This window comes from Amphibalanus amphitrite, unplaced genomic scaffold, assembly GCF_019059575.1.
Source record: "Amphibalanus amphitrite isolate SeventyFive unplaced genomic scaffold, NRLGWU_Aamphi_draft 000122F_arrow, whole genome shotgun sequence".
NCBI lineage: Eukaryota > Metazoa > Arthropoda > Thecostraca > Balanomorpha > Balanidae > Amphibalanus > Amphibalanus amphitrite.
The window spans coordinates 58,063-82,159 of NW_024881617.1; the positions used below are offsets into that span (position 1 = coordinate 58,063).

The 24,097-nt window shown below is 45.6% G+C and overlaps 1 protein-coding gene across 1 annotated transcript; it reads left to right on the top strand.

Moving 5' to 3' along the window:
* Positions 1-5,057: 5,057 nt before the first annotated feature.
* Positions 5,058-23,651, top strand: LOC122381552. The gene is made up of 6 exons (XM_043365853.1): positions 5,058-5,294; positions 12,549-12,591; positions 20,688-20,903; positions 21,410-21,521; positions 21,776-21,888; positions 22,719-23,651. The coding sequence occupies exons 3-6, from the start codon at positions 20,739-20,741 to the stop codon at positions 22,929-22,931; spliced, it is 603 nt and encodes a 200-aa protein (XP_043221788.1). The 5' UTR covers positions 5,058-5,294; positions 12,549-12,591; positions 20,688-20,738; the 3' UTR covers positions 22,932-23,651.
* Positions 23,652-24,097: the final 446 nt, after the last annotated feature.

Consider the following 24,097-nt stretch of genomic DNA (forward strand, 5'->3'; position numbering starts at 1 on the left):
CACATTAGGCACATACACGGTGCCTGTGTACCTACTTATAATGAAGAAACATTATGACAACGTTTGAAACGTTTAACACAACCCCTCCTCTAAATGCATTTATGAAACGTGAGTGGGCCAATAAAGGCAACTATGTAGTTTTAACTATAACAAAAAAGCACTTCTGGGCACGTAAATGGGGTAAATGTGGTAAAATGTGGTAAAATTCACCACCCATATCGCCTCTATCGGAAACCCGTTTTAATCCCCGAAGGACATTGGCAATAGAGCAGGATCGTTCATGTTTATCAAAACAGCCGGCAACTTTCTATCGCAGCGAAAGGTTGGCTAGGACGAGAGTCATTGCTTTCACTGACTATGACAAACCTACTCAAACGGATTTTCACCTTACTAGGAAGTTACCAAACGAATGTTGAAAAATACATCAGCACCATGAAAAAACCTTACCCACCATCCTCAGCAACGCCGCCTCCCGCCGGCGTCCACCGGAAAAGGGCGGCAAACCAGCGAAGTTTAAATTGTCAGAAGTGATTCCAGACAGCAACACCTGATTAGAATAAAATGCACCTTCTCATATTGCCCCGGTACCCCGTTATGCCCCACCTTCCCCTATTAGTTATAGGTCTGGCAACTATAGGGGAGATCCGTGTAAGACGCCCAGGGTCGGTAAGAGGCCCCATCGCTTTTTTTACCAAACCAATAATGTTATTTATTTTTTAATGTTCTTGTAAAGCAGAAGCCCTCTTGAAACAACAACTCACGAAACCTGAGGTATCAGGTGCGTCGCAGCGACTTTTGGTAAGCCTGTTTCTGTTTTTGCCTCTTTACTTGCTAGATATATGCATCTTTATCACCCTTATATATCTGAAAAAAAACAATGGCTATCAAATGCAATCTTATCTCATCGAAATTGTCACATGTTAGCTTCAGAATAGACCATGTTCTGGTGCGCTGCAAATGTCTCATAAACCATAAATATTGTGATGTTAAAACACTGAATTTTTTTTAAGAGGCCCTCCCTTCGAGGATGATAAAACGCCCCCCGATAAAAAAACGCCCCCGATGCTAAAACGCCTGCACCTGCGGCAGGCGTGGCATTCTTTTTTAAGGAGTTTGTTTTTGTTTCTTTTTTCTGTTTCCTTTCTTAGAGGTAATAGGTACAATTTTCGTTGGTCATCAGCGTTTGGTTGTGCTAGTTTTCGCATTGTTCGAGCGCTTTGGAAGTGTCATTGGTTTCGATAACACCGTATTTGCTTAGCTTTTCGAAATAAAAGGCCTTGCAGCTGTGTTCGCAAAGCGTCTTTTACAAGTCGACTTGACTTGTAAAACGCCCGAGGGGGGGGGGGGCGTTTTACCATACCCATAGTGTAAGAGGCCCTTTTGCAACTTTTTCCAAAATGTTAAAGTTTACGGTTTGTGTACCCCCTAGATTCATTTTGAATGCAAATATGTATGGGAAAATGATGCATGCTCACAGCGCATGCACACGTTAGCTCTTAAATATTATCAGTTGTCTAAGAATAGCAACTGAGCTTAAGGGGGGGCCTCCTGCACCACTCTCCCCTACTTTCATCCTCGTAAAGGAAGTAACCACAGCGAATCTGCACGACTAAATCATCTGGGCCCTGTTCATGAAGTCTGCGGCCGCTGCGGCCGGCCGCAGGCTCTAAGCTCCGCCCATTTTTGAAACGTCATCACTCTCTCGGCCGCAGCAGCGTTCCATGAACAGCGTCTGCTGCCGAAATAGTTTCCGACAATTGTTTACAACTGAAGCACACCGGTAGATAATTTGTTTACAAAATCGTCTCCATGACAACACGGCTTGCGCCTATTTGACTTCAGTGCGCCAAGTTCAGTGCAATTAGTTTTCTTGAGGCTCGGCGGTCGCTGGATTGCGGCCGCAGAGATCGCAGCGGCCGCAGCAAGATGACGTCATACATTCGTCATGCTACATGAGCCCCGCCCCTTTTTGTGACGTAACAACCCGGCTGGCCGCAGCGACCGCAGCGGCCGCAGCGACCGCCGAGGTTCATGAACAGGGCCCAGGTCGCCAAAAACTTGGCAGTTACAGGAAATCTCGATCTTGTCCATTCCATGTCGTAGACTATATATTCCGTGGTTTCAAGGAAATGAAATGGCAAACAAATTATTCATTTCGCTTGCATATTTATGTTTCTGAAGTTTCAAGTAGTTTATCGATATTTAATAGAGACTGTTGGGCTGGTAACAGGAAATTATGGCGGGCCGGAAACGTTAAATTGAAGAGACGGTCGACGGATAGCTGCCGTGACAGTTACTGCTGGACCATTGCTGAGAGGCTGCGACAGTGGAAGAGATGCAGCGTAAACCCATGTGTACTAAAGAATAGATACATGTTATAGTTAGGAAAATGTAGGTACCTAAGATTCGGAGAGATGTAAAAACGAACGAGCCGAGCAGTGCGTCTGTCTTTCCGCTCACAGAGACAGCGCCATTCTTTCTGAGGTAAACCTGATTTGCCATGCACACATCGTGAGATTGGTGTTCGTGTTTCTTGGTAATGCTTATCATCAAAATAAAAACCTCAGTGGAAGCGCTACGTTGATGAAACTGCAGAACATCGCAAGTCGCAAATTTGCGAAACCTTTCAGGTTCACCCATGAATCCGGTTTAAAGCTACTTTAAAAGGCACTTATGCTGGTGCTACTTTATGATGTTTTTCGAGGCAACAGTGTCGTTAAAAGCGCGCTATAAACGTTAAGTGTCGTGTTTGCACTATAAGCGAGCGGCCGGGAACTTCCACTTGGTGAGTGCAGAAGCGTTGCCGACAGGAAGGGGTACTGGAGGTCGCGCCAATGTGACGTCACGCAGCTGCAAGGACGCTGGTGATGTCACACGAAAAATGACCATTACCATCAGCCCAGTATACCATGTCGGTTAAGTTCAGCGTTTTTAATTAGGTAACTACATAATGAATTTCCCATATGTATCTAACTGGTTATAATCGCTAGAGTTGATATATCGTGCAGGGAAAAGCTGGTTAACAAATGTCTATGTGATACTGACTCCATTAATTAAGTTGCTGTCAAGGTTACCATTTTCTCTCAATGCAGTATATGCCTATAGCTGCTTTCCCTTTTCAACGAGCATATCAAAATGGAAAATGATTTGTCTATTTTACAAGGACTTCAAACTTAGTCTTTATGTTATTTAGGTACCAAAAAATGCCAAAGTATACCAACAATAGTTGATACTTATCAATCGTCGTACTTAATTGTTACAATGATAATTTTGTGTTGGACTTATCGTCAATATGTATTAGTAGGTACCTATGCGAAAAGCTCTTATTATTCAACCAAATGATTTTTTTATAGGAAAGGCCCTTTTCATTCGGTGTCACTGCTTCATCTCTTACTTGCTGAATCGGTTTTTACCGGATACAAGAGCGATCTCCATTTTCATCCAAACTGTCGCCAGCGAACAAACCAATCACCGTCGCTGCTGACAAGGAAAAAGTCTGTTCTCTGGTGATTGGAGTTAACCGAACAGGTCAAAGAGTCAACGCGATTGGAGGAGGGTTTTTATCATCATGAAAACTGAATCAACGTTACCAGCGCGAGGTAAGCTGACTTCTGCGGGGTTACTCAATCAGGCCGGGTTACGCCGCGTGAACGGCCGTAACCAGCTAAGGCCAACTTGCGACAATATTGTGCAACTCGCAGCTTTCTTCGAAATGGCTGGGAGCAAAACAACCTAAGCTATAGCCGTAAGCCGGCCTTACGTTGACAGCGATAGACCAATTTACGACTGCAATGTGGAACGTCTCCAACCAAGTTGGGACGTAGAACAACTTCTCAGCAGAGCGAAACAGCTAAAGCAATCACATAACGACAAATTTCACTTCGGTGTCGTGGCATCGCCCCAACTTTTGTCCCATTGCTATAACCAAACTCGGGCAATGCGAGATAAAAATTTACAAAATGGTCCGGGCATCGTGTGTGCATACATATTCCAAATAACTACGATGGTCGAGGCACCCAAACATGCGACTCCGAGCGCGGAATAGAAGCGGCAATACAACTTAGAGCCAGCGCACGAAAATATGTAAACATGATCGCGGGAAAGATAGAAACTTGCGTCCAATCTTCGCGTTTCTATTTTTTTTCTATATCAGCTCCTGTGAAGACAAGCAGAATTCGCAGGGCGTTTTAATCATAGAGACATAATATAAGATCTTCATGATTTGAACTCGCATTGAAATATGCCTACATTGAGCAAATGTACAAATTTCGAGAATGTAACAGATTTTGGCATAGATTTTGGGTCTTTTGATATCGGAACTACTCTAGACACCATTCATTCACGGGCTAGCCTGGCTTCATTCTACACGGATGAATTTGCACCTCGTTGCACCTGGTTGGCAAGGATGAAACTAGCCATAGAAACGTGTACAAAAAAAATACACGTTTCTATGGCTCTATAGATAACGGCGTTGTGTAAAGACGGCAAGGGAGAAAACATCCCTTTGAATTGTCCAGCTGTCTCCTATACTAACGACTGAATTTTAGCCGGAGGAGGTCAGGGCTATCTCAGGACACACATTCACACACAAAGGCTGGATCACAGAGGCCTCAGCAGCTCAATCCATCGCATCGATCCGAGCTCGAGCGCTTATCTGGGCGCCGTGGGTGTCAGGTCGACTGGACGGACAGGCTCACTGCTGCTGGCTCACTGCTGCCACAAACAGACATAGGACTGGACGGGAAAGGTACGAGCTAATCGCAGAGCTTCTGGATTTGGAGTAAACTGGACGTTTATAGCAAAAAGGTGTGTACATGTATAATTTTCCCGCTGGAATGACATAAGGAGGAACTACATACAATGTATGATACTACACTGGGGGGAGGGGGGAGGGTGTTGGTTATGAAATATGCATGCCATCGACCTTATCAGTAGTGAACATTTAATGAAGCTCACAAGTTTCTTAATTTGTTTCTTTCGTGCTTATTTATTGTAGCATGCCCAGTGCCCACTTCATGTGGCCTTTTGATGACCGATTTCGAAATTGCTACTCATCAGACATACCACCAAAGCTAGTGAATTGTGCCATCCACCGCGCCTCACTCCGAGAAGCAGCGGCGACGACCTGTTGCTCGTGGCTCCGACTGGGCGCGCGAACGCACGTGGCGCCAGCAGCTACCGTCGTCGCCGTCGTCGGCGCCGTTGGCGCGGCGTCGCCAGCGACGAGGGCCGCCAGTCCTCGCGCGACACTCGGTGCGGAAGCTCGGATGGAAGCGACGCTCCTCGGCTGCAAGGTGAGCACCGAAACGAGGCTCGGCAGGGCAGAAACGTGACGGACGCTCTCACAGGGAATGGAGATGTAGCAATACTCACTGCTGATGCTCTAAGGTGTTCATATTTTTCGCAAACATCATGTGTCTCAGCATTTCACTTGAAATAAACCTTACGACAGAAAATCGCTTCGCAACCGATTGCTGGTTGTCGCATTATAACAGAAAAGAAGCATCACTATGCAAAAAAAGATCAGGGCCAGTGACTTCTTGGCTGTATTTGTATGTTTTCAGCTGACCGTTGCTTACCGATACGGCGCTTTGGTCATCTAATGTGGGCAGATGATTAGAAACGGTGATGCAATATTTAGATCGGAATCGGTACTCGACGAGCTTTGTTGATTCGATCGCAGCCCTAACCGTCGAGTGGCCCTCTCTCCTCACCATTGTTGGGCCCGTGTTTAACAAACATCTTCAGCCTGCCAGCGTCCCTCCCGACTGCCCCGGAGCGGCAGGTCAGGGCGTCGATGTGTGGTGGCACGGCGCGGGCCCTAACTTACGCTCGAAAATGAATGCCCGTAATCGCTGCCCACACAGAAGCCCGTGCCTTTGTTTTCCAGAAAGGCGTTTTCACAGGCGCAATAAATTCAGCCAATACGTTTACAGGATACGGATTTTTTCAACTACCATGTTTGCCAAGTTACCACATAGTCCTTGGGAAACCATGGCCTGCGTTGCCTTGGTTCCTGCACTTCTGAGTAACTTTCTTCTTTATAGGAGAACAGATTTCTGTAATGCTTGGCAAAATTTATACCTTCGGATAGACGATGCTTAGAGTCCTGTTCCGTGAAAAGGGCTTTACAAGACAGTCATAGACCTTTCTCTATAATGAACTTTTGCTGAACGATGATCGGAACATATATTTTCAGGAAATAGAAACTATAATTGCCAGATTTATTCATACATTTATTTTGTAGTTAGGTAAGCAGGCGATCATACTTTATAACTATATTAGGTTCAGTACCTAGGCCCTAGGTAGGGGAGAGTGGGGAAAGATGCCCAGGGTTTTACTATGTCATATATTATTCGAAAATGACGATCGGAAAGCAAAAACTTGGAGTTTCAACGGAAGCCGGCATCATTTTTCTCCAAAAATATCACACTTTCGTGCCTGAAATATGAGAACTTTTTTTGCTATTAAGCATTTTCCTGAAGAAGTGAAAGGGGGCATCTTACCCCACAGGGTAGGAAAGACGCCCCCTGGCGTTGGGAAAGATGCCCCCTGCACTATAAGTGACATAAATGGGCACGTGAATCGCCTGAACGAATCAGTAGTCCCTTCGAGCCTGCAGTAGACACCAAACGTCATCGTAAGGGCCCTCAAAAGTAGTCGTAAGGGGCTTCAGAGGTCATTGTTAGGGCCATCATAGTCCAGCGCGGCCAAACAAGCCTCCGTGGTGGCGTTCGGAGACCACTGTGGGGCCCTTATAGGTCTTCATGATGCTTGAGGGCCCTCAAGCCCATCGTGGGGACCTCAGATGCCAGCGCGGCCCGTGGAGCCAACGTGGGGGTCCCTCAAAGGATGTCGTGAGCGGCCCTGGAGCCAATAATGGGGCCCACAGAGGCCGTCGTGAGGGCTCTCAGAGTCAGATGCCGCCCCAAAAGTCGCTGTGTGGGCCGAGAGACCGGCATGGGGAGCACCCGACCGTACTGGACTCTCAATAGTCCCAGATCGGTTTTTGTCTCTCATCACAAGTATGTAATAAATGATTTGACGGGCTGCTTGAAGGACAGCCTACGGATTTAGGGGGGCGTCTTTCCCCATCAGGACAACGGGCATCTTACCCCAAGGTACCGAAGTAACATTAAATCAGTACAATTTGTTAGCCATAAAACTATACCCTGAAACAAACTGTTTGGGACACAGTACACGCATGTTAACCCGCGCCCTGCTGGGGGGGGGGTGTTTGAACACCCCCCCTTGTGGTTTTTCGCGAATATCTCAAAAACGGCGGCGCGGAGCGCCGCCGTTTTTGGTACACCTTATCACACATCAATTCTACACATGTTGTGAAAATTTCAGACCAAGGTCATTCAAGGTCAGGTCACCAGGTCACTTGAAGTGACCTCACCTCATAAAAAGTTTCAATGTCTCTCATAGCTACACCGAGTGACCGATCGCTTTGAAACTTTCAGCGATTGCTAAGAGCAATAGCATGTACAAAACGTATATCTCAGAATTTTGATATCGATGACCTAAGGTCAGGTCAATTTTGCGACCTCCCCATTATAAGTCAATGGGAGAAAATTGAAATGCGCCTCTTTTGGACGAAAGACATTATAAACACTCCCAAACACTGAATTACAAGTGGTTTAGACACACTGAACATGAAAATGGTGTCCGTGACCCCTGTTTATGCCCTGAGGTCATCTTAGGTCACGAATGGTATCTAACAGTTTTTTCGCAAATAACTTTTGATAGAGGCATGCTAGAGCGATGAAAACGCCTTAGATGTGTTCAGCTCGACGGTACGGATCGACTGATATGCAGCATGACCCTTTCCGGTCAGGTCATGACCTTGACCTGAGGTCAAATTTTCAAGTTGACCTTTCAAGGTCAAGTTATAGTTCATTCGATGCGTCTTGACGAGAGGAACACGATGCCGGTAAAAGTAAGCTCGTACAAGGCTTGGGTCAAAAGTTATTGCAGAAAAACTGTTTCCGAAAAAATCGGCTATTTTTGCAGTTTTTGCCCCCTGCAGGCAAAACCGTTGACGTTAGGTCAAATCTGAGAAAATTACTCAGAAAGGGCGTTAATAGGGCTATCGAATGCGCTTTTCCGCGGCGCCGTAGCTCTATTGGTTCCCGAGTTATGCGTTGGCTTCTTGGAAATTGTCGACATTCGACCTGGAAATCGGCGAAATTTTGCCTTCAATGACCTCTGGTGACCTGACCTTTGACCTGACCAAAAAATTGACCGAAGTGATTTCGTCATTATTTTTGACGCTCTTTCGAACGCCGCCTTCCGCGTATCGCTACGTGGCCCAGGAGCCGAGTTAGAAGGGGGGTGTTCAAACACCCCCCCCCCCAGCAGGGCGTGGAAATCCAGGACCCCCAGCCGGGCGCGGGTTAATATATCACGACTATAACAAGGGACGCAAAAATTATCTATCTTCTTTGATATTTACAATGTTTTGACACCAAAATATTTTTTGAAAGCAGCAAATAAAAAACATGCAATCACCAGCCAGCCGCTGCCCAACTGAGCTTCGCATATTTTTGTGCAGTTAACAAGGCAGGCTTCCGCTTTACGCTATGAACATTAATTTCCAGGTTCGATTCATTGTTTCGCCGCTAGAGGGGGTGGAGCGTCTTTCCCACCCTGGGCATCTTACCCCACTCTCCCCTACTGTTTAGATGTCACTTTTTTCGGGTCTATGTCTTTTACAGATTTAAATTTTTCAAACTTAGCCCTCGCTCTGGCCGGGGGGTCGATGCGACCCCCCCCCCCCCTTGAGTTTTTTTTGCGATAGGCGCTGAACTGTAAGTCGGATCGTATTCGTGCTGAAATTTTTAATAGCTTCTGGGGCATCCTTTGCGCAACTTTCGGTAAAAGAAAACTTTCGGATCATGTCGGGTCACCGAGCTATGATGTCATAATAGGTACATCCTCCGACCGTTTTTGACAAATTCGTACATTCTTCGTAACTGGACGTGATGTCATCGACAAAAACGAAACTATTCCGCGTGATTTATGTCAGATTTTGACAAGAAATGAATCTTCACATTGTATATTGACCTTTCTAAGGTCAACCAAGGTCAATGACCTCGCATGTTCACACACTGACCTCCGTAATATGAGCTGTGTTTAATGGGATTTCTTGAGGTCCTAAATCCGAATCTGTGGTTCATTTTCACCTAAACGCCTTCAAAACTGTTTTTGACCTTCACAAGGTCAATCCAGGTCAATTACGACCGTCCTTGCCGGCGGCGGGTGTGATCTCCCGTGTTCCCGTTGATTACGTCACGCCAGTAATGGCTGAAATGCAGTCAACTATACATCATTTTGCTGCTAATTCGTTGAGAAACACGGCCGTGAATCATGTCATTATCTAGCATAGATTCCCCGATATTGGCTAAGTAACTCGAACAAATTATAGCTTTTCCCTGAAATTTGACCTTTGACCTGCCATAACTGGGTCAAATATTGACCTAGGGTAAAAAAATATACCATCAATCGCGAGTACTCGTTGAGGGTAATCGACTGGTGTTTGTTGCGAAGCGCCACAACGCTTAGTTTCGAAACGCCAGGGGGTTGCATCGACCCCCGCCCCTTCCAGGCTGCGTTATAAAAATGACCTGCCAGGGCGATTGTTAACCCGCGCCCTGATGGGGGGGCCATTTTGGCCCCCCCTGTGGTTTTTCTTAAATAGCGAGAAAACGCGGCGACGCGCAGCGCCGCCAAATTTTGGGTACCTTACCGGGCATCAATTTGACACCTTCACACAAAATTTCAAGTCACAGGTCACCTCAGGTCAGGAGTTATTGAGGTCAAACTGAGGTCATGTTCGAGTAAAAATGAGCAAAAAACATGACATCTTGAAACGCTCACCAATTCTACAGTTAACAAGCAATTTTAAAGTTCTTTATGTGGTTGTGTAGAGAAAAGACGGTGCTACAAAACTGCTATCTCGGATTTTCGAAATTTTGGGATTTTGACCCCCAAAAATCAAAAAAATTGATTTTTTTAGAAAAACTCAAAAAAATTCCCGAATTTCGAAAAAACGGAATATATATGATAGTCCCTGCGCTCTTCGATATACATACCAAATTTTAGATCGATACCTCTTTTTTTGGCCAAGTTATAGCGAAAAAACTGTTAAAAATTGATGACGTCAAATTTTTGAACTCAATTTTTAGCAATTCTAGAGCTCGTAGCGCAAAACGGAGACCACCATTGAACTCCCCGTGACAAGTTGCATCGAATCGATACCCATTTTATGCAAAAATATCAACTTTGAAATTTTACCTAATTTGACCTGACCTTGACCTGACCTTGACCTGACCTTGACCAAAACGTGACCTAAGCTGGCCCTAAAGTCTGTCTGACCCACATAATCGCATTTGTCATGTAAAATGGACCATAAAACATGTATCACACGACACTTTCATATTGTGACCCCCCCCAGTGACCTGACCTCTGTGACCTGACCTGGTATCAGTGACCTCAAATAGCAAAATATGTGTTTGAAGAACATTTCCCCATCGATGATTTTCAATGAAATGCATTTTACACGATTTTACAACGCATTTCTTGAAATGCCTGTAAACGGTGAAAATTCGACCTTTGACCTGACCTGTGACGTCATCGGTTTGACCGAGGTCAATGAAATTGGGTCACAAGGTAGTTCCCCGATGGGGCTATCCAACACCGTTTACCGCTTGTCGCTATGTTGCGTGGTTCTCGAGATCTGAGGGGGGGCCAAAATGGCCCCCCCCCATCAGACCACGTTGCTCGGCAGACCCCATCTGGGCGCGGGTTAAAACATCACTGCATTATAGTTTGAAAAATAATTACAATTCTGAATATTATCTGAATGTTTGTGCATTTCAGACAATGCTATTTATATAAGAGTACGAAAATCGAGGATGATATTTACCACATGCCGAGATATCCCTTTAACATTAGCACGTGCATTTGGGAAATGGCTTCGGCCCGCCTCGGCTAATGTTGAAGGTATTTGGGAAACGATTCGGCCCTAGGGCTTTTTGATTTTCCCAGACAAAATTTTACTGAATATTCTGAGCGGAAGAACCAATTTCAAAGAAGATATTTACGGATTGTGTGTTCACTAACAGCAACAGCAAAAGTAAATGACTGCGTGTTTACTTACTTTTGCTGTCAACGTAATTCAACTACCTAAACAAGGTTATCGTTCCAATGCCAATGTTTTATTGCTGCAGAACATGGTCGGAATAATCATTATTTCTACATAATGCACGCAAAAAACGAACAATTTAAATGCATGAAGCATCTTAACGTGCCACAATGAAACATTTGATATTGTTCCAGCTGGGATCCAAGACGCGTTTGATTCAGCGTTTCACCCAATTTTCAGTTTTCCTCATGGTTTCCTCACTCCTGCTGGACTCCATATCTTTATTCTAACTTCTGGCGCTTCACCATCTTCATCCTCAGCTTTTTCAAACCCTAATTAAGGGGGAAGTAGGAATTTCATCTTTCATACTCAACGCAGCCCAATAATGAAAAACACAAAAAATAATCACGGTGACTACAAATATGAACATAGTACTAATATAATATTAACACAATATTAAGATTAAAGTGTAAAATATCAAATGAATATGATATTAACTGTTGTGCCGGTACGGCATGTGGTAAATCTCTTCCCAACCTTGGGCTGTGAAAATGCAGTTTCATTCACCTCGGTTTTTTGCTACGGACCTCGTGCCTACCGGCACTCGGTCCTCCGCACAAAAACCTCGGTGAATAAAACGCATTTTCCCAGCCCCGGTCGGGAATATATATTACCACATGCCGAGATATCCCTTTAACATTAGCACGTGCATTTGGGAAATGGCTTCGGCCCGCCTCGGCTAATGTTGAAGGTATTTGGGAAACGATTCGGCCCTAGGGCTTTTTGATTTTCCCAGACAAAATTTTACTGAATATTCTGAGCGGAAGAACCAATTTCAAAGAAGATTTTTTGCTCGGTTTTTTCGTTTTTTTTCCTCGGTTTTTTGCTACGGACCTCGTGCCTACCGGCACTCGGTCCTCCGCACAAAAACCTCGGTGAATAAAACGCATTTTCCCAGCCCCGGTCGGGAATATATATTCCCATACATGGGTGAGTGATGACGATGTCACTCCCCCAGCTGAGCATTCATTTCTTATTGGTGATAAACGAGGGAAGTGGCTACGAGGCGTTGGCGTGACGTAACCCCCTTTTAACCACCTACATGTATGTAGGTAGAGCACTAAGACAAAACCGCATTTTTTACCTAGTAGGAGTATATAAAATATAATTAGATCAATGACATCGTGTGTTAGCTATTGTTGAAAACATCAAACAAGACTACAATGGAGTGACCTATAAGAGTTTAATATATTAAATGCCTCTTTCACACAATATCTATGGGCATTTAAACTCTGGACTGCAATTCAGACTGAGTCATTAATTTGACGTCTCACAAACTTTTTGACTGCGTTTTGTAGGTATACCTATGCTGTGCTAACGTTTTTCTCTGCTCTTCCAGGTTCAGAGATTGCAGGATGTCATCCAGAAGTGATGTGCATACGGTATGTATCAAATATGTGTTGACGAGGAAACATCACAGACATTTCAGAGAGACATTTTGGAATCTCCGGTAATATTGAGTTTCGCGAGTTGTTACCTGCATCTAAAACATAACTTACCATATTGCATATGTAGCGTTTTCCCCATCGTGTAAAAACAAAAGTGGGAAATAAATCAGTCATCATTGATTACCGATTTTACAAACCTGAGATCATGGCAGCACTTCATTAAGAAGTAATTGCATTTCGCTAATAAAAAACGCGTTTTTCTTCGACCACCATTTACCAATGCAGTCTTTTTAAATGCGTGCAAACTGGCGGTTACGATAGAGATGCACTTGCAAAGGGAGACGTGCTTTCGCGCAATAGTTAGCTCCGACCCCGTCATTTTGGAATTCCTTATCCCGTGTTTGCCCGAGTAAAGGCGCTTAAAACTGCAAATAATTAAAGCGGCCTGCCACATACCAACAGGGTAATGGGATATGTTGGAGCAATCAAGACTGCTTAACGAAGAAGACTGTAAACAGAACCTAATTATTGGTTTGTCAGATGCAGTTTTAGAGCTTTCCAGACCAAGCAAGATGTTATTACGCTTTTTTTTTGTCATGTACAGAATACTCCCTTGCCTTTTTCGTTTACGGTACCACAAACTTTACTCTTTAGTGGTACGTTTATTATCAGACGTTGCTTTTTTAACAAATCACACATACGATACCGTGGAGAATAATATTTGTTTTGTAATGCAATGGCTATGCCATGCCTTTGCGACTCCGGATCAAGCACGTACTGCGGTAGCTGTTGTTGACAAATGTCAAACAAGATCCCATAAACAACATGGGGCGGCATTCAGACGGTGGGTGTTTGGGTTCACAGATGACGTCACGGGCTGGTGTTTTTTTTTGTCTTGTTTGAAGTGCAGTGACGATAAACTTATGATGCTGCAGCGTTCGCTGCAGGATGAGTTCAATGCGACGCACTAAGATGTTTTTCAGAATTATTCGTTAAGTCTTCAGATTTTGGAGCAGAAACTATTTCGTTTGTAAAACCGAGATGAGCTTTCAGTCCAGCTCGTCGGTTTCAGTTTTTTTGTCTTCTTACGTGTTACCTGCTGTTACCTGTTCTAAGAACTTAGGCCTTTGTATTTTCATTCCGCATCCCATCTGCGAGGGACCAAGTAGTGTTGTCACCATATTGGTGGACTCCATGATTATCAGCACTCTTTGCCTTTTTCAAAGGTTCTGATTTCTATCTCTCATTCTGAGCTGCGATTTGTGAAACAGGCATCACAAAAATACTCTCCTTTCGCTTCTAGTCTGATGTCAACATCTCTTCCTGTGAGTTTTACACCACTCCATCACTTTGATTGTAGTTTTATGCACCTTTTGTGTCGCACTCTGCGGTCGGATGGCTCTGGCTGGCTGTCGTAGCTGGCGCTGACACGGGATCTGGCAACCCTGGATATCCCGGCCCATCGACTGTGATAAACAGCTCACTTCTGGGCATAAGAGGCTGTATTTTGCGGTAAATGGGCTATTAGAGCATGACTTAGGGAAATGTGGATTGCCAACTATTCATTGAATAAGCATCGGGAAGCATCTATGGTCAAGTAACAATCTAGGCTATATATCGGCTCGGTAACACACCAACTATTAAACATTTTATAGTGGACCGAATCATTGCATGAGAAGTTTCTACTGGATTACAAATAAGTACAAAACTAATGCTGTTAATTTGAATCTTGAAGAAGTTAATATACAGTGTACGACTGTACAGTAAACTTACATAATGATTCTTTAGTTGCATCACTCGGCAATAGTTTCATTGAAACGAGCCCGGCAGTGATAATACCACATTACGATGGGTTACGATGAGCTGTGACACTTATGTGAAATTTGCGGTCGCCCGCCGGGCACGTCTAAGCGAGCTGGGACGCTGTGGCGGATCTATGTAGTTTAGGGCCGATAAATGCTGGGTCGTTAGTAAGTGAGCTGTGCTATGGTTAAGTTATAGCTGGCCCGAGGTGGTAGGGAGCCTCATTATTTATCAACGTGACAGCTGAGGGAGGAGGAGGAGGAGGAGGAGGAGAGAGAGATAGAGAGAGAGACAGAGAGAGAGAGAGAGAGAGAGAGAGAGAGAGAGAGAGAGAGACGAGGAGGGAGGGAGGGAGGGGGAGAGAGAGAGAGAGAGAGAGAGAGAGAGAGAGAGAGAGAGAGAGAGAGAGAGAGAGAGAGAGAGAGAGAGAGAGAGAGAGAGAGAGAGAGAGAGAGACGGAGATGAGGAGAGTCCTGTCGAAAGAGCATGGTATGTTGCGTGTCTTTGGCTAGAAGTGTACAGCGTTCTTCTAATTGCAAGAGACGGAACCTCATCGCTGGGATGAAATGGCTTGCTGGAATATGCCCGAACGGTAGAGTCTTATGAGATACAGGGTGAGCCATAAAGATTTACCCATCGAAAATTTAACTTTGTTTCAAGGCGCGCTGACATCGCTATGTCATCTTTTACATACATATAACAGCGTCATCTCCTAACTAATAAATGTAGTCTGTTTTCTGTATGCTTGTATTCTTCTTATGTTACGCGGCCGAGACGCGAGAGCACTATGGCACGCGGCCGCCGTACCGTCTTTTCACTTATTTTCCTCGATCACCCATGCTATAACAATGCTGCGCCGTATGTCATTTGCGGTGTTTCAGGGACTCGGTAGAGTCGGGTTTTCAGGATATTTCAGTTTGCGAAGCCCGTGGGGCTGAAGTCGGGATAAATTGTGCCCAGCATTCTTTAGACCAAGGAGTGTTCAGCAGCCAACACCCAGTGGTGATTCCTGAATTTCAGGAGCGGCGAATGTGCGTTAAGACGACCTCGCATTTCAGGAGCGTAGCAGAGACAGTGGACGAGCATATACAAAATGAGCTACACTGTCAGGATTGGAGACAAATTTGCGACATATATGCAAAAGATGGCATACTTACGCCAACCCGTTTGGAAATAAGGTGAATTTATCGATGGGTAAATCTTTATGGCTCACCCTGTAGAAGACCAACGAAGGAAAAATCTTGAGTTCCAGAACGCGATGAAACTGTGTTTTGATTCGTAGGCTTACGTTACTTTAGAAAGCTTCATTAGTTTCTTCGATCTTCTTCTCTATGTCATGCCCTGACCGGCTGCACGCGCGGATATTGATCAGCGCCAAGTCACCGGCCACTCAGTGTGGTAATCGGCCCCATTCACCGAACATGATACAGCCCGGTCACTGACAGATACGCTCCGTCAACCGGCCTAGCCACGGCTATAGGACGAATGGGACAGTAGGTATGTAATGTACATACCTCAGACTGGCGCAAATGGGTCCGATTGATACAATGTAAAACTTAACTCATCATTATCCTTTATGTAGCTCAAACCGAGCTGAAATAAAAAATATCCATATGCTCGGACGGGCTCTGAATTCTGATACAAGCTGATTGTGGGTTTTTATTTATAGTGAAAATAGATACTGCAAGTCTGCATGCCGCAGTGTTTCGGATGTCAATTGCCGAATTGTCGCCATCGTCTAGCGCGCCATGGTTATTGAATTTCACAACCATTCGTCGAGAAGTGTTCAGTCGTCACGTGTCCGATGGTTCTTATAAGTGCCGCGATGGAGTGTTCCGCCTTTCATGCCTCACTTGACTCTGCATTCAGCGCTAATTGAGCTCTAGCTTCACAGAATTCCGTGTAAATAATGCTGATAAATTATAGCATATTGTGCTAAATGAGCATCTGAAGAACATCCGATGAACAACTAGAAAATTGTGCATGAGTAGCATCATATTATATTATTGACAAAATCCTTATCAGCATCATGCAACGTAAGCAAGGAAGGCATGACAATCATCTAAAACATATGACGTGACTGCACATCGGCGGACTGAAGAAGCACTTCTCTTTCTTTCAGTTGCCAAAAAGATTCTCTCGGGAAGCGGAATCAGTCGTGAATGGAAAAGAAATAGTTGAAAAGGCCTGTCTATCCAGACATTATCTCCACCGCGCTGCTGAAATGCTCTCAGCGAATTCGGACGTTCTTTTGTGCGTCGGATAAAATCAAATGAAGTTGTTCAAACTGATAATATGATAGCACATCAGTATCGAAGAGCTCAGCAACAGGTTCCCACACAGACTGAAACGACATTAAACTGAATATGGTTTCCTTGTTTCTCTCGTTTCGCTCACTAATTTCTCACTTTGCTCACCAGTCACCATACATTCATCTCACGGAGACCCCTCCGTGTGCATAGAGGTCACATTATCACCCCAATGCAGGAACGGTCGCGTGACCGATGACCACCCAACCACCCATCGAACCCATCCAGGTCCGATGCCAGCTCTGTTTTTGAGCGGCTAGTGTTCCGCACCGGTCGGCCTTTGGACGGCAGCACGTATACCGGTGAACGCCCAACAGCGTGCGGCCAAAGCGGTCCGAACCACGATTGTCCATTAGGGATGAAGGGGAGGGGCGCGCGTCCCGACACCAACAAGGTCACTGGTGGCACCCCTCCCCTCCCCTCCCTCCTCCGGGCTGAGACAGGTGGTGGGACGATGGGGCATTATAGCTCGCCTCAACGAAAGATCAGGCTTGACGGACTCTAAAAGATGAAAAAAATCACCATCAATGACAAATTTTACATGGTATACGGCACGATTTATTGTATGCATTTGCATGCATCATGCTTGCAATATCTAAGTTATGTTCATGTTTTATGTTAAGATACATAGTCAAGAGAATAATGTAATGATTCGGTGTTTGTATTTTGCTCTGATTTGTTTTGTTATTACTGAGAGTATTTTGCGAGGGTTCTTTCACTACATGACACAAACATAGCTTTTGATGCCATTTTCCTCTAGCGCTTGCCTTGCGCTCCGTTAAAGTTAACTCATCGTGTTGGAGGTGCGTCAAGTTGCCAAACAGGCCATATCATTTCCAAAGAGCATCTTCCTTGAATACCAAACCGCAGCAGCCAGCAGTCAGCCAGCCATAAAATCGCCGTCTAAAGTTCTGTACGCTTCCCAAGATGTGGGACGTCCCTTTGTTGTCAAAACTGACTGTCGCAGCTCAGCCAGCGCTAAAATGCCCAAATGAGCCCGAAATGTAAAAAAGCGAAGCAAGCGTGAATCTGCGGGGTCTCGGTGAGGTTGTCTACTATAACAGTAGAGTACCCCTAAATTCTAGTGATACAATATTCTATGACTCAGTTCATTAGTTCCCAAATCAAAAAAGGAAATCAGCATTTGTCCTGCTCAGGTAGTTAATTGAACCTTTGTCCTGTGAATAGGCTTAGAAGATAGTTGAGCCCCAGCATGCAACGACCAATAATCACTTCTAGTTCGAAGTGCGAACATTTGTGTGCGAGTACGATCAATAAGAACAAAACGTTTTGATCGTAATTAAAGCGAATCTGTAACATATCTGAAGATGATTGATTTGCGAAGTGCTGAGGATTCTGTGAAATAACATGACGACTTTTCAGTCGCTGCCACCTAATAAATCAAAAGCTGGGTGCTTGTGGAGTTTCATAATTCGTGAAAGTAGTTCAGCACCATGACATTGAATCAACTCATAGCAAATGAAATCATTACCTAAGGAATGCAGCTTTGAGCGACTTTGCCGCTTTGCTCGTCGTTGAATTCTTAACCCGCGCCCCACTGGGGGGGGGGGGGCTATTTATAGCCCCCCTCCCGTTTTTCTGCAATAACTTCCAAACCGCTTGACGGATCGACGCCAAACTTTCAGTATCTTTGGCTGCATCAATTTGACACCTTGTGTCAAAATTTAAACTTCGTAGCTACCATAGGTCGGCCGGAAATGACGTCAGAGTGACGTCATGTTCGTCCGATTTCGACGCAAAACATTGAACCACGGCAATCGCTCCCAAGAGCTCAGTTTTTAAGCTAGATCCAATTTCTTTGCATGAAAGGACTCAGAATTGACCGCGCTATCAAACTGCTATCTCGGAATTTTCAAAATTCTCGGATTTTCAAAATTTTGAAAATTTCGAAAATTTTATATAATAATATTCGAAATTTATATTTTTATATTTTTTCAAAAAGTTTTTGACTTTTCGAGAAAACCGGAATATATGTGACAGAACGCATGATTATGACTAACTCTAGCACGTTTTAGCTAAATATCTTCAAAAATGGCCAAGTTATACGCATTATTGCAAAAAATTCACAATTATTAATTTTTCAAATCATTTTTTCAGTACGTATTTGACATCGTACACCAATATAAATGGCACCATCGTGTTCCTGAGCTCAAACTGCATCCAATACACACCTTTTTTTTGTTGAAAAATTCTAACTTCAAAATTTGACCTTTTTTTGGCCTGAAAGTGACCTGACCTAAGCTAAATTCGACTCAAAATGACCTCGAATGACACAGACGACATCAAATTCGAAATATATGGCCTAAATGGACCATACAACATGTGTCACGTGACCGACGCATGATATAATATTTCCGTGACCTGTGATGACCTGACCCTGACCTGAAAATCAAAGTACAAGTTTGGTACCCTCAAGGTATCTAGAGCATCTGTTCACGAGTGTGGAAACAAAAAATGAGCCTGATCTGACTTGTAAGACGGCGGCCAGAGCCCAAAATGTGAACAAGCCAAAATGCCAATAATTTTTACTTTGACCTGACCTGTGACGTCATCAGTGACCTCGAGGTCAATGAAATTAGGTTTCGTTCGACAGTTTTTCCGGGGCTATCAGACGCCGTTTGAATTTTGACGATCGGCCTAGTAGTTTCGGAGTTAGGAGGGGGGGGGGCTAGCCCCCCCCCCCCCAGTAGGGCGTGTTATACACAGACCCCAGTGGGGCGCGGGTTAAAACGCGATACTTTTTGCCAATGTGGCTTACCCATGTGGCAAATGGCCTTGGCCTATATTTTTCAGCCAGCTACCCACCGCGGTGTTTAATGAAATTAAATGAATCTTTCAGAAAGATAAATGCGACTATACATCATCTTGATTTATTGCGCTAATAAAACTTCCTGATGCTAATATACTGCGTGGGTTGTTAAGCCCTTTACATGACTGTAATACATAATAAGTTAAATCTCTCTCCGAAAATCTTAAATCGCTGATGCCTTTATCTACAATTATGACATCTTTCCTGTACATTAATAACGGTCGAAGCCGATTATCGACATTTGTTTTAGAAGTTAAATGCCGTTGAGGAACTACAGATTTCCAGATATTGCTTCACTGGGAATCCTAATCTGTTTCATCTTTTCACAAGTGATACATTTAGGCATTACACCAACTGTACCTACATAATTGAATCACCACTGATGGGCGCACCTCTGTTTACCGGCTTAGTGGATTAATGCGTTCGCACGATCCCAGCAAGGAACGTTTCTATATAAAGCGTTAAAAATGTGTCTGATTTGATTCCAATGCCGAATCCAATGTAACATATCACAGACCAGAAAAGTGCCTAGAAAATATCCAGACCAAATTGTTTTCGTTCGTATCGCTCGCGAGGAGTAGTCACTACCAGCTAGCAAACTGCGGTCCATTTGCGTTGCAGTCACCGAACGCTCGCAGTTCGCACACATGCTGTCCCGCAGGACTCGGGAGTATTGCGGCACAGTCTACCAATGCAGGGCACCACCCGTGCCTAGCGCTACACAATGCGCAATGCATGTGTTATGGAAAAAGGAACTGTCGCATGCAGCCAAATGAGTTTGATGATATGTCTATATGTCACCGCCATCCTACAAACGACGCCCACTAACTGGTGGTCCAACAAACGGCACCAGCCCATGGCGTGCTGCTGTTTCATCTCTGTCCCTCCCCTCGCCTGTCACTCATCGTGTCCATCTTCTCTCTTTCCGCGTCAGTCTCAGCTCCCCTCCCATTTAGCCTCCATCGCTTGGCGGTTGCTCTGTCCTTGCGAATCATTCCTATCAAAAAGTTCGGACAAATTTATTTTTTAAAAAATCCCCTTTCCCTGACCTCCCCCGTGCCCATCTCATCCTGCCCCTCCCTCCCCTCCCCTCCCACTCCATCTTAGTCTAACCTCCCTCTCCCCTCCCCTCCCCTCTCTCCCGGCAGAGGACAGCCGTGTGTCGGAGCGACGAGCGGCGCCGATGACCTCCGTCGGAGATGGTGTCCACCGGGCCCGTGTCGACGGCGTGCCCGTCGACCGCTGACACCGACACCATCGAGCTGGTGGAAACTGTGCAGCTGGCCACCGGCACCGGGCTCAAGACGGCCCAGCCGGCTCACTGCCGGCCACTCTCCCGCGTGCTCCGGATACGGGTATTCCAGGTACGTGCTCCGGATACGGGTATTCCAGGTGCGCGCTCCGGATATGGGTGCTCCGGATGGGTGCTCCGGAGGGTGTTCCGGGTGGGTGCTCCGGATAAGGAAGGTCCGGATATGATGAGACGGGTGGGTGCTCCGGATAATGGTATTGCGGGTGGGTGCTCCGGATGGGTGCTCTGGATAAGGGAGTCCGGATATGATGAGACGGGTGGGTGCTCCGGATAAGGGTGTTACAGATGGGTGCTCCGGAAACGGGTATATCATATATTGATCTTGGATCACATTTTCCTGATCAACCAAACCCAGCCTGCACCATCTGGCGTTAGGCGACTGGGGTCTTCTCCAAACAACTTTGTTACCTACCCGACTTGTTTTGTTTCTCGTCCTAGTGGTTATTCTTAACTTGTTGAAAATTGTTTATTATTTGTTTCCCTCCCATATGGTTTATGCAAATGACAAACATAGCGAGGACAAAACACAAACCTCAGTCCCCTTTCTATTACCCCCAGATATTCTGTGGAATCGGCTGCATGATAATGGCAGCAGTGGCCTTCATCGAAGAAAAACGCTTCAACCTAGCCATAGGGCTGGTGTCCGGCGCCTTGACCGTTTTCGCTGCAAGTAAGGCACATTTTCGGTCGCAGGCCGCAACCCAGCAGGATACAGTCGAGGATGTTATTGTTGAGGGTAGCGTTTGACAGCGGCCAAATGTCACTTACATTTGCAGTAAACCTGTCGAACGGACCAATTCGCTTATTTGACTGTGTCACCAATGTTGATAAAAGCGGAGGGAGGTGCTGTGCATGTTTACAATGAAATGTTTGCGAGGCGAGAATATGATGAGATATTTGACTAATCGCTGCTCTTCCTTCCAGGTGCTAGTATACAAAATAGTAGCTGCTTTGACACTGTGTGTAATTCCTGGAACATGAACTTCAAGCGAACTTCACGATCTCAAATCCCAAATGTCTTCAGCAAAGCACACCGGGTAAGAATTAATAATGACGTGCGTAAGTTTAGTAAACTTAATTTAAACTTACTTTGTACGACAAACTTCAGTTAAGAGTGTTAGATGCATTATCGCTTTATCAAGCGTTTTATGTTATAATCATATTTTCAAGCTACTCCAGCTTCCTTTGTCAAGTGTACCTAATCGGTTAGCGTTTCTGAGCATCCAGAGTTATTAAGGATTAAGGGACGCAATTGTTTTCCTCATAGACACGATAGCTTTGCTAGAGGTCTGCATCCATCCAACTAACAATGCAATGCCATTAGGCGATGACATCATGTGAAACAAGTGTCGTATACGACGTCGTATGCGACGGTTTACGCCACGACTACATCGCAGTCATTCCACGCTGATCTTTTAGCTCTTCTGTTGCATGCTGCAGTAAACCTGGGGCCGAACTAGGGTCAAATTGTGAATAGCCATTTAGATTGCTGAATTCCAAACCCTGATCTTATCCCCCGAATCCTGACCTGACAGTCCCGAGTATTTAACCCCGACATTCATTCGTGTCACTGTCACTTTCCTTCGACCGATGACATCAGACCACTGACATTAAATGCCTGACCTGTGAACTTTGATGGCTGACCTCCGACGCTTGACCGCTGACTCTGACCACTAACCTCTCACAACTGACCTACTCATGACATGTGACCTTTGACCCCAAACCACCTTCCACGGACCTTTGACCCGTGATTGCTGATCCCGACCCCTCATCTCTGGCCTCAAACCCCTCACCTCTGACATCTGACCCATGGCCTCTAACATCTGACGTCTCACCTCTGACCTCTGACCTCTCTGACCTCCGGCAGCCGGCGCTGGGCGTGGCCATCAGCTGGCTGGTGGCCGGCGTGGGCAACACGGCCCTGATGGTGGTGACGGGACTGACTCTGCGCCGTGGCCACCTCAGTGACACGCTGCTCATACTGTGCGTCATAGAGATCGTGCTCGTGGCCGGTTTGTCGCTCAGTGCCGCGCTCGTCGTGTGGATTGACTACCGCGTTCTGCGCGAACACGCAGTGTAGTGTTGGCGACACGGCGGCGGCGGCGGCGGCGGCGGCGGCGCGGATATGACTCCAGTGAGGTGTTTCATACTGTATCACATCGCAACGCTCATGGTGGGAGTGTAAAGAAGAGCGGCCGGCGGGTGGGGGGTGAGCGCGCTCAGGATTTGAGCCCCTCCGTCTGCAGTACGCGCTGCTCGCCCCGACCCGTCGGCCCAGGGACGTTCATCGAGTCATCTTCACCGCTGTGTGTGTGTGAGAAAGAGTGAGTGAGAGTGAGATGGAGACAAAGAGTGATAGTCTGGCTGATTGTGCAGCTCTCAGCGTGGTTGGAAGAGCTTATTTTGCAACTGCTGTCGAGGCAATCAAAATGTAGTGTGGGTGCTTACTCTGTGCCGCGCCCAGTGTTCCATAAGCGGCTTTCCGTATAAGCGGTGATCGCCGGCCTTCCGGCGGCGGTATTGTGGTTTATATTAAACATTCTGGCAACTGGTTTGCTAACTTGTCATTATTGCACTTCAGCGTTGTACTTGTGAAAAGTTAAGAGCTGCTTCGTAAGCGTAACATTGAATAAATTGTGCTTCTTTGTTGTCAAAGAGGATAGATGGCAGTGTTTTAACGTCAAGTTTGGACTGTTTGGGAGGAGATGGAACATTCATTCTAATGTTTTAGTGACATGGTTTGTCATCATTTTCTTGCGTTATGCTGTCGGTAATAAATTGTTTAACTTACTGAGCTTGAGCAGTTTTGTTTGTGAGAAATATTGGTACGACCCACAAGGAAAACCAGCGCTGCCTAGCTTCTAAGAATTCCTCATTCCGCAACCTTATACCAATTAGTTCACTGTAGTTACAGAGCAGAGGCTACCGAACTCAAAGCGGCGCCCGACCACGGCCACCCCTGCCAATCCGCCTAGCGGGCTGTGCCTTCGCGCCGCCAAACTGCCTCCATAAATTCCGCAGCTATCGTCTATCCGCCGCTGTTCTGCGGTCTCGTCGACGGTTGCTAACGATTGTCGCCGCCGCGCTGTGAGCCAATGACGTCGTTTCGTTCAGTGCCGCCGCGGTCTCCGCTGCCGTCTCTGGCCGTCGTGGAATGACGTCTATACTACACAGTTAGCCCCCCGGCGATGAGTGATTTGAAATTCCCCAGATCATTCTAGAGCCGGAATGCTGTTCCTTGGTCTT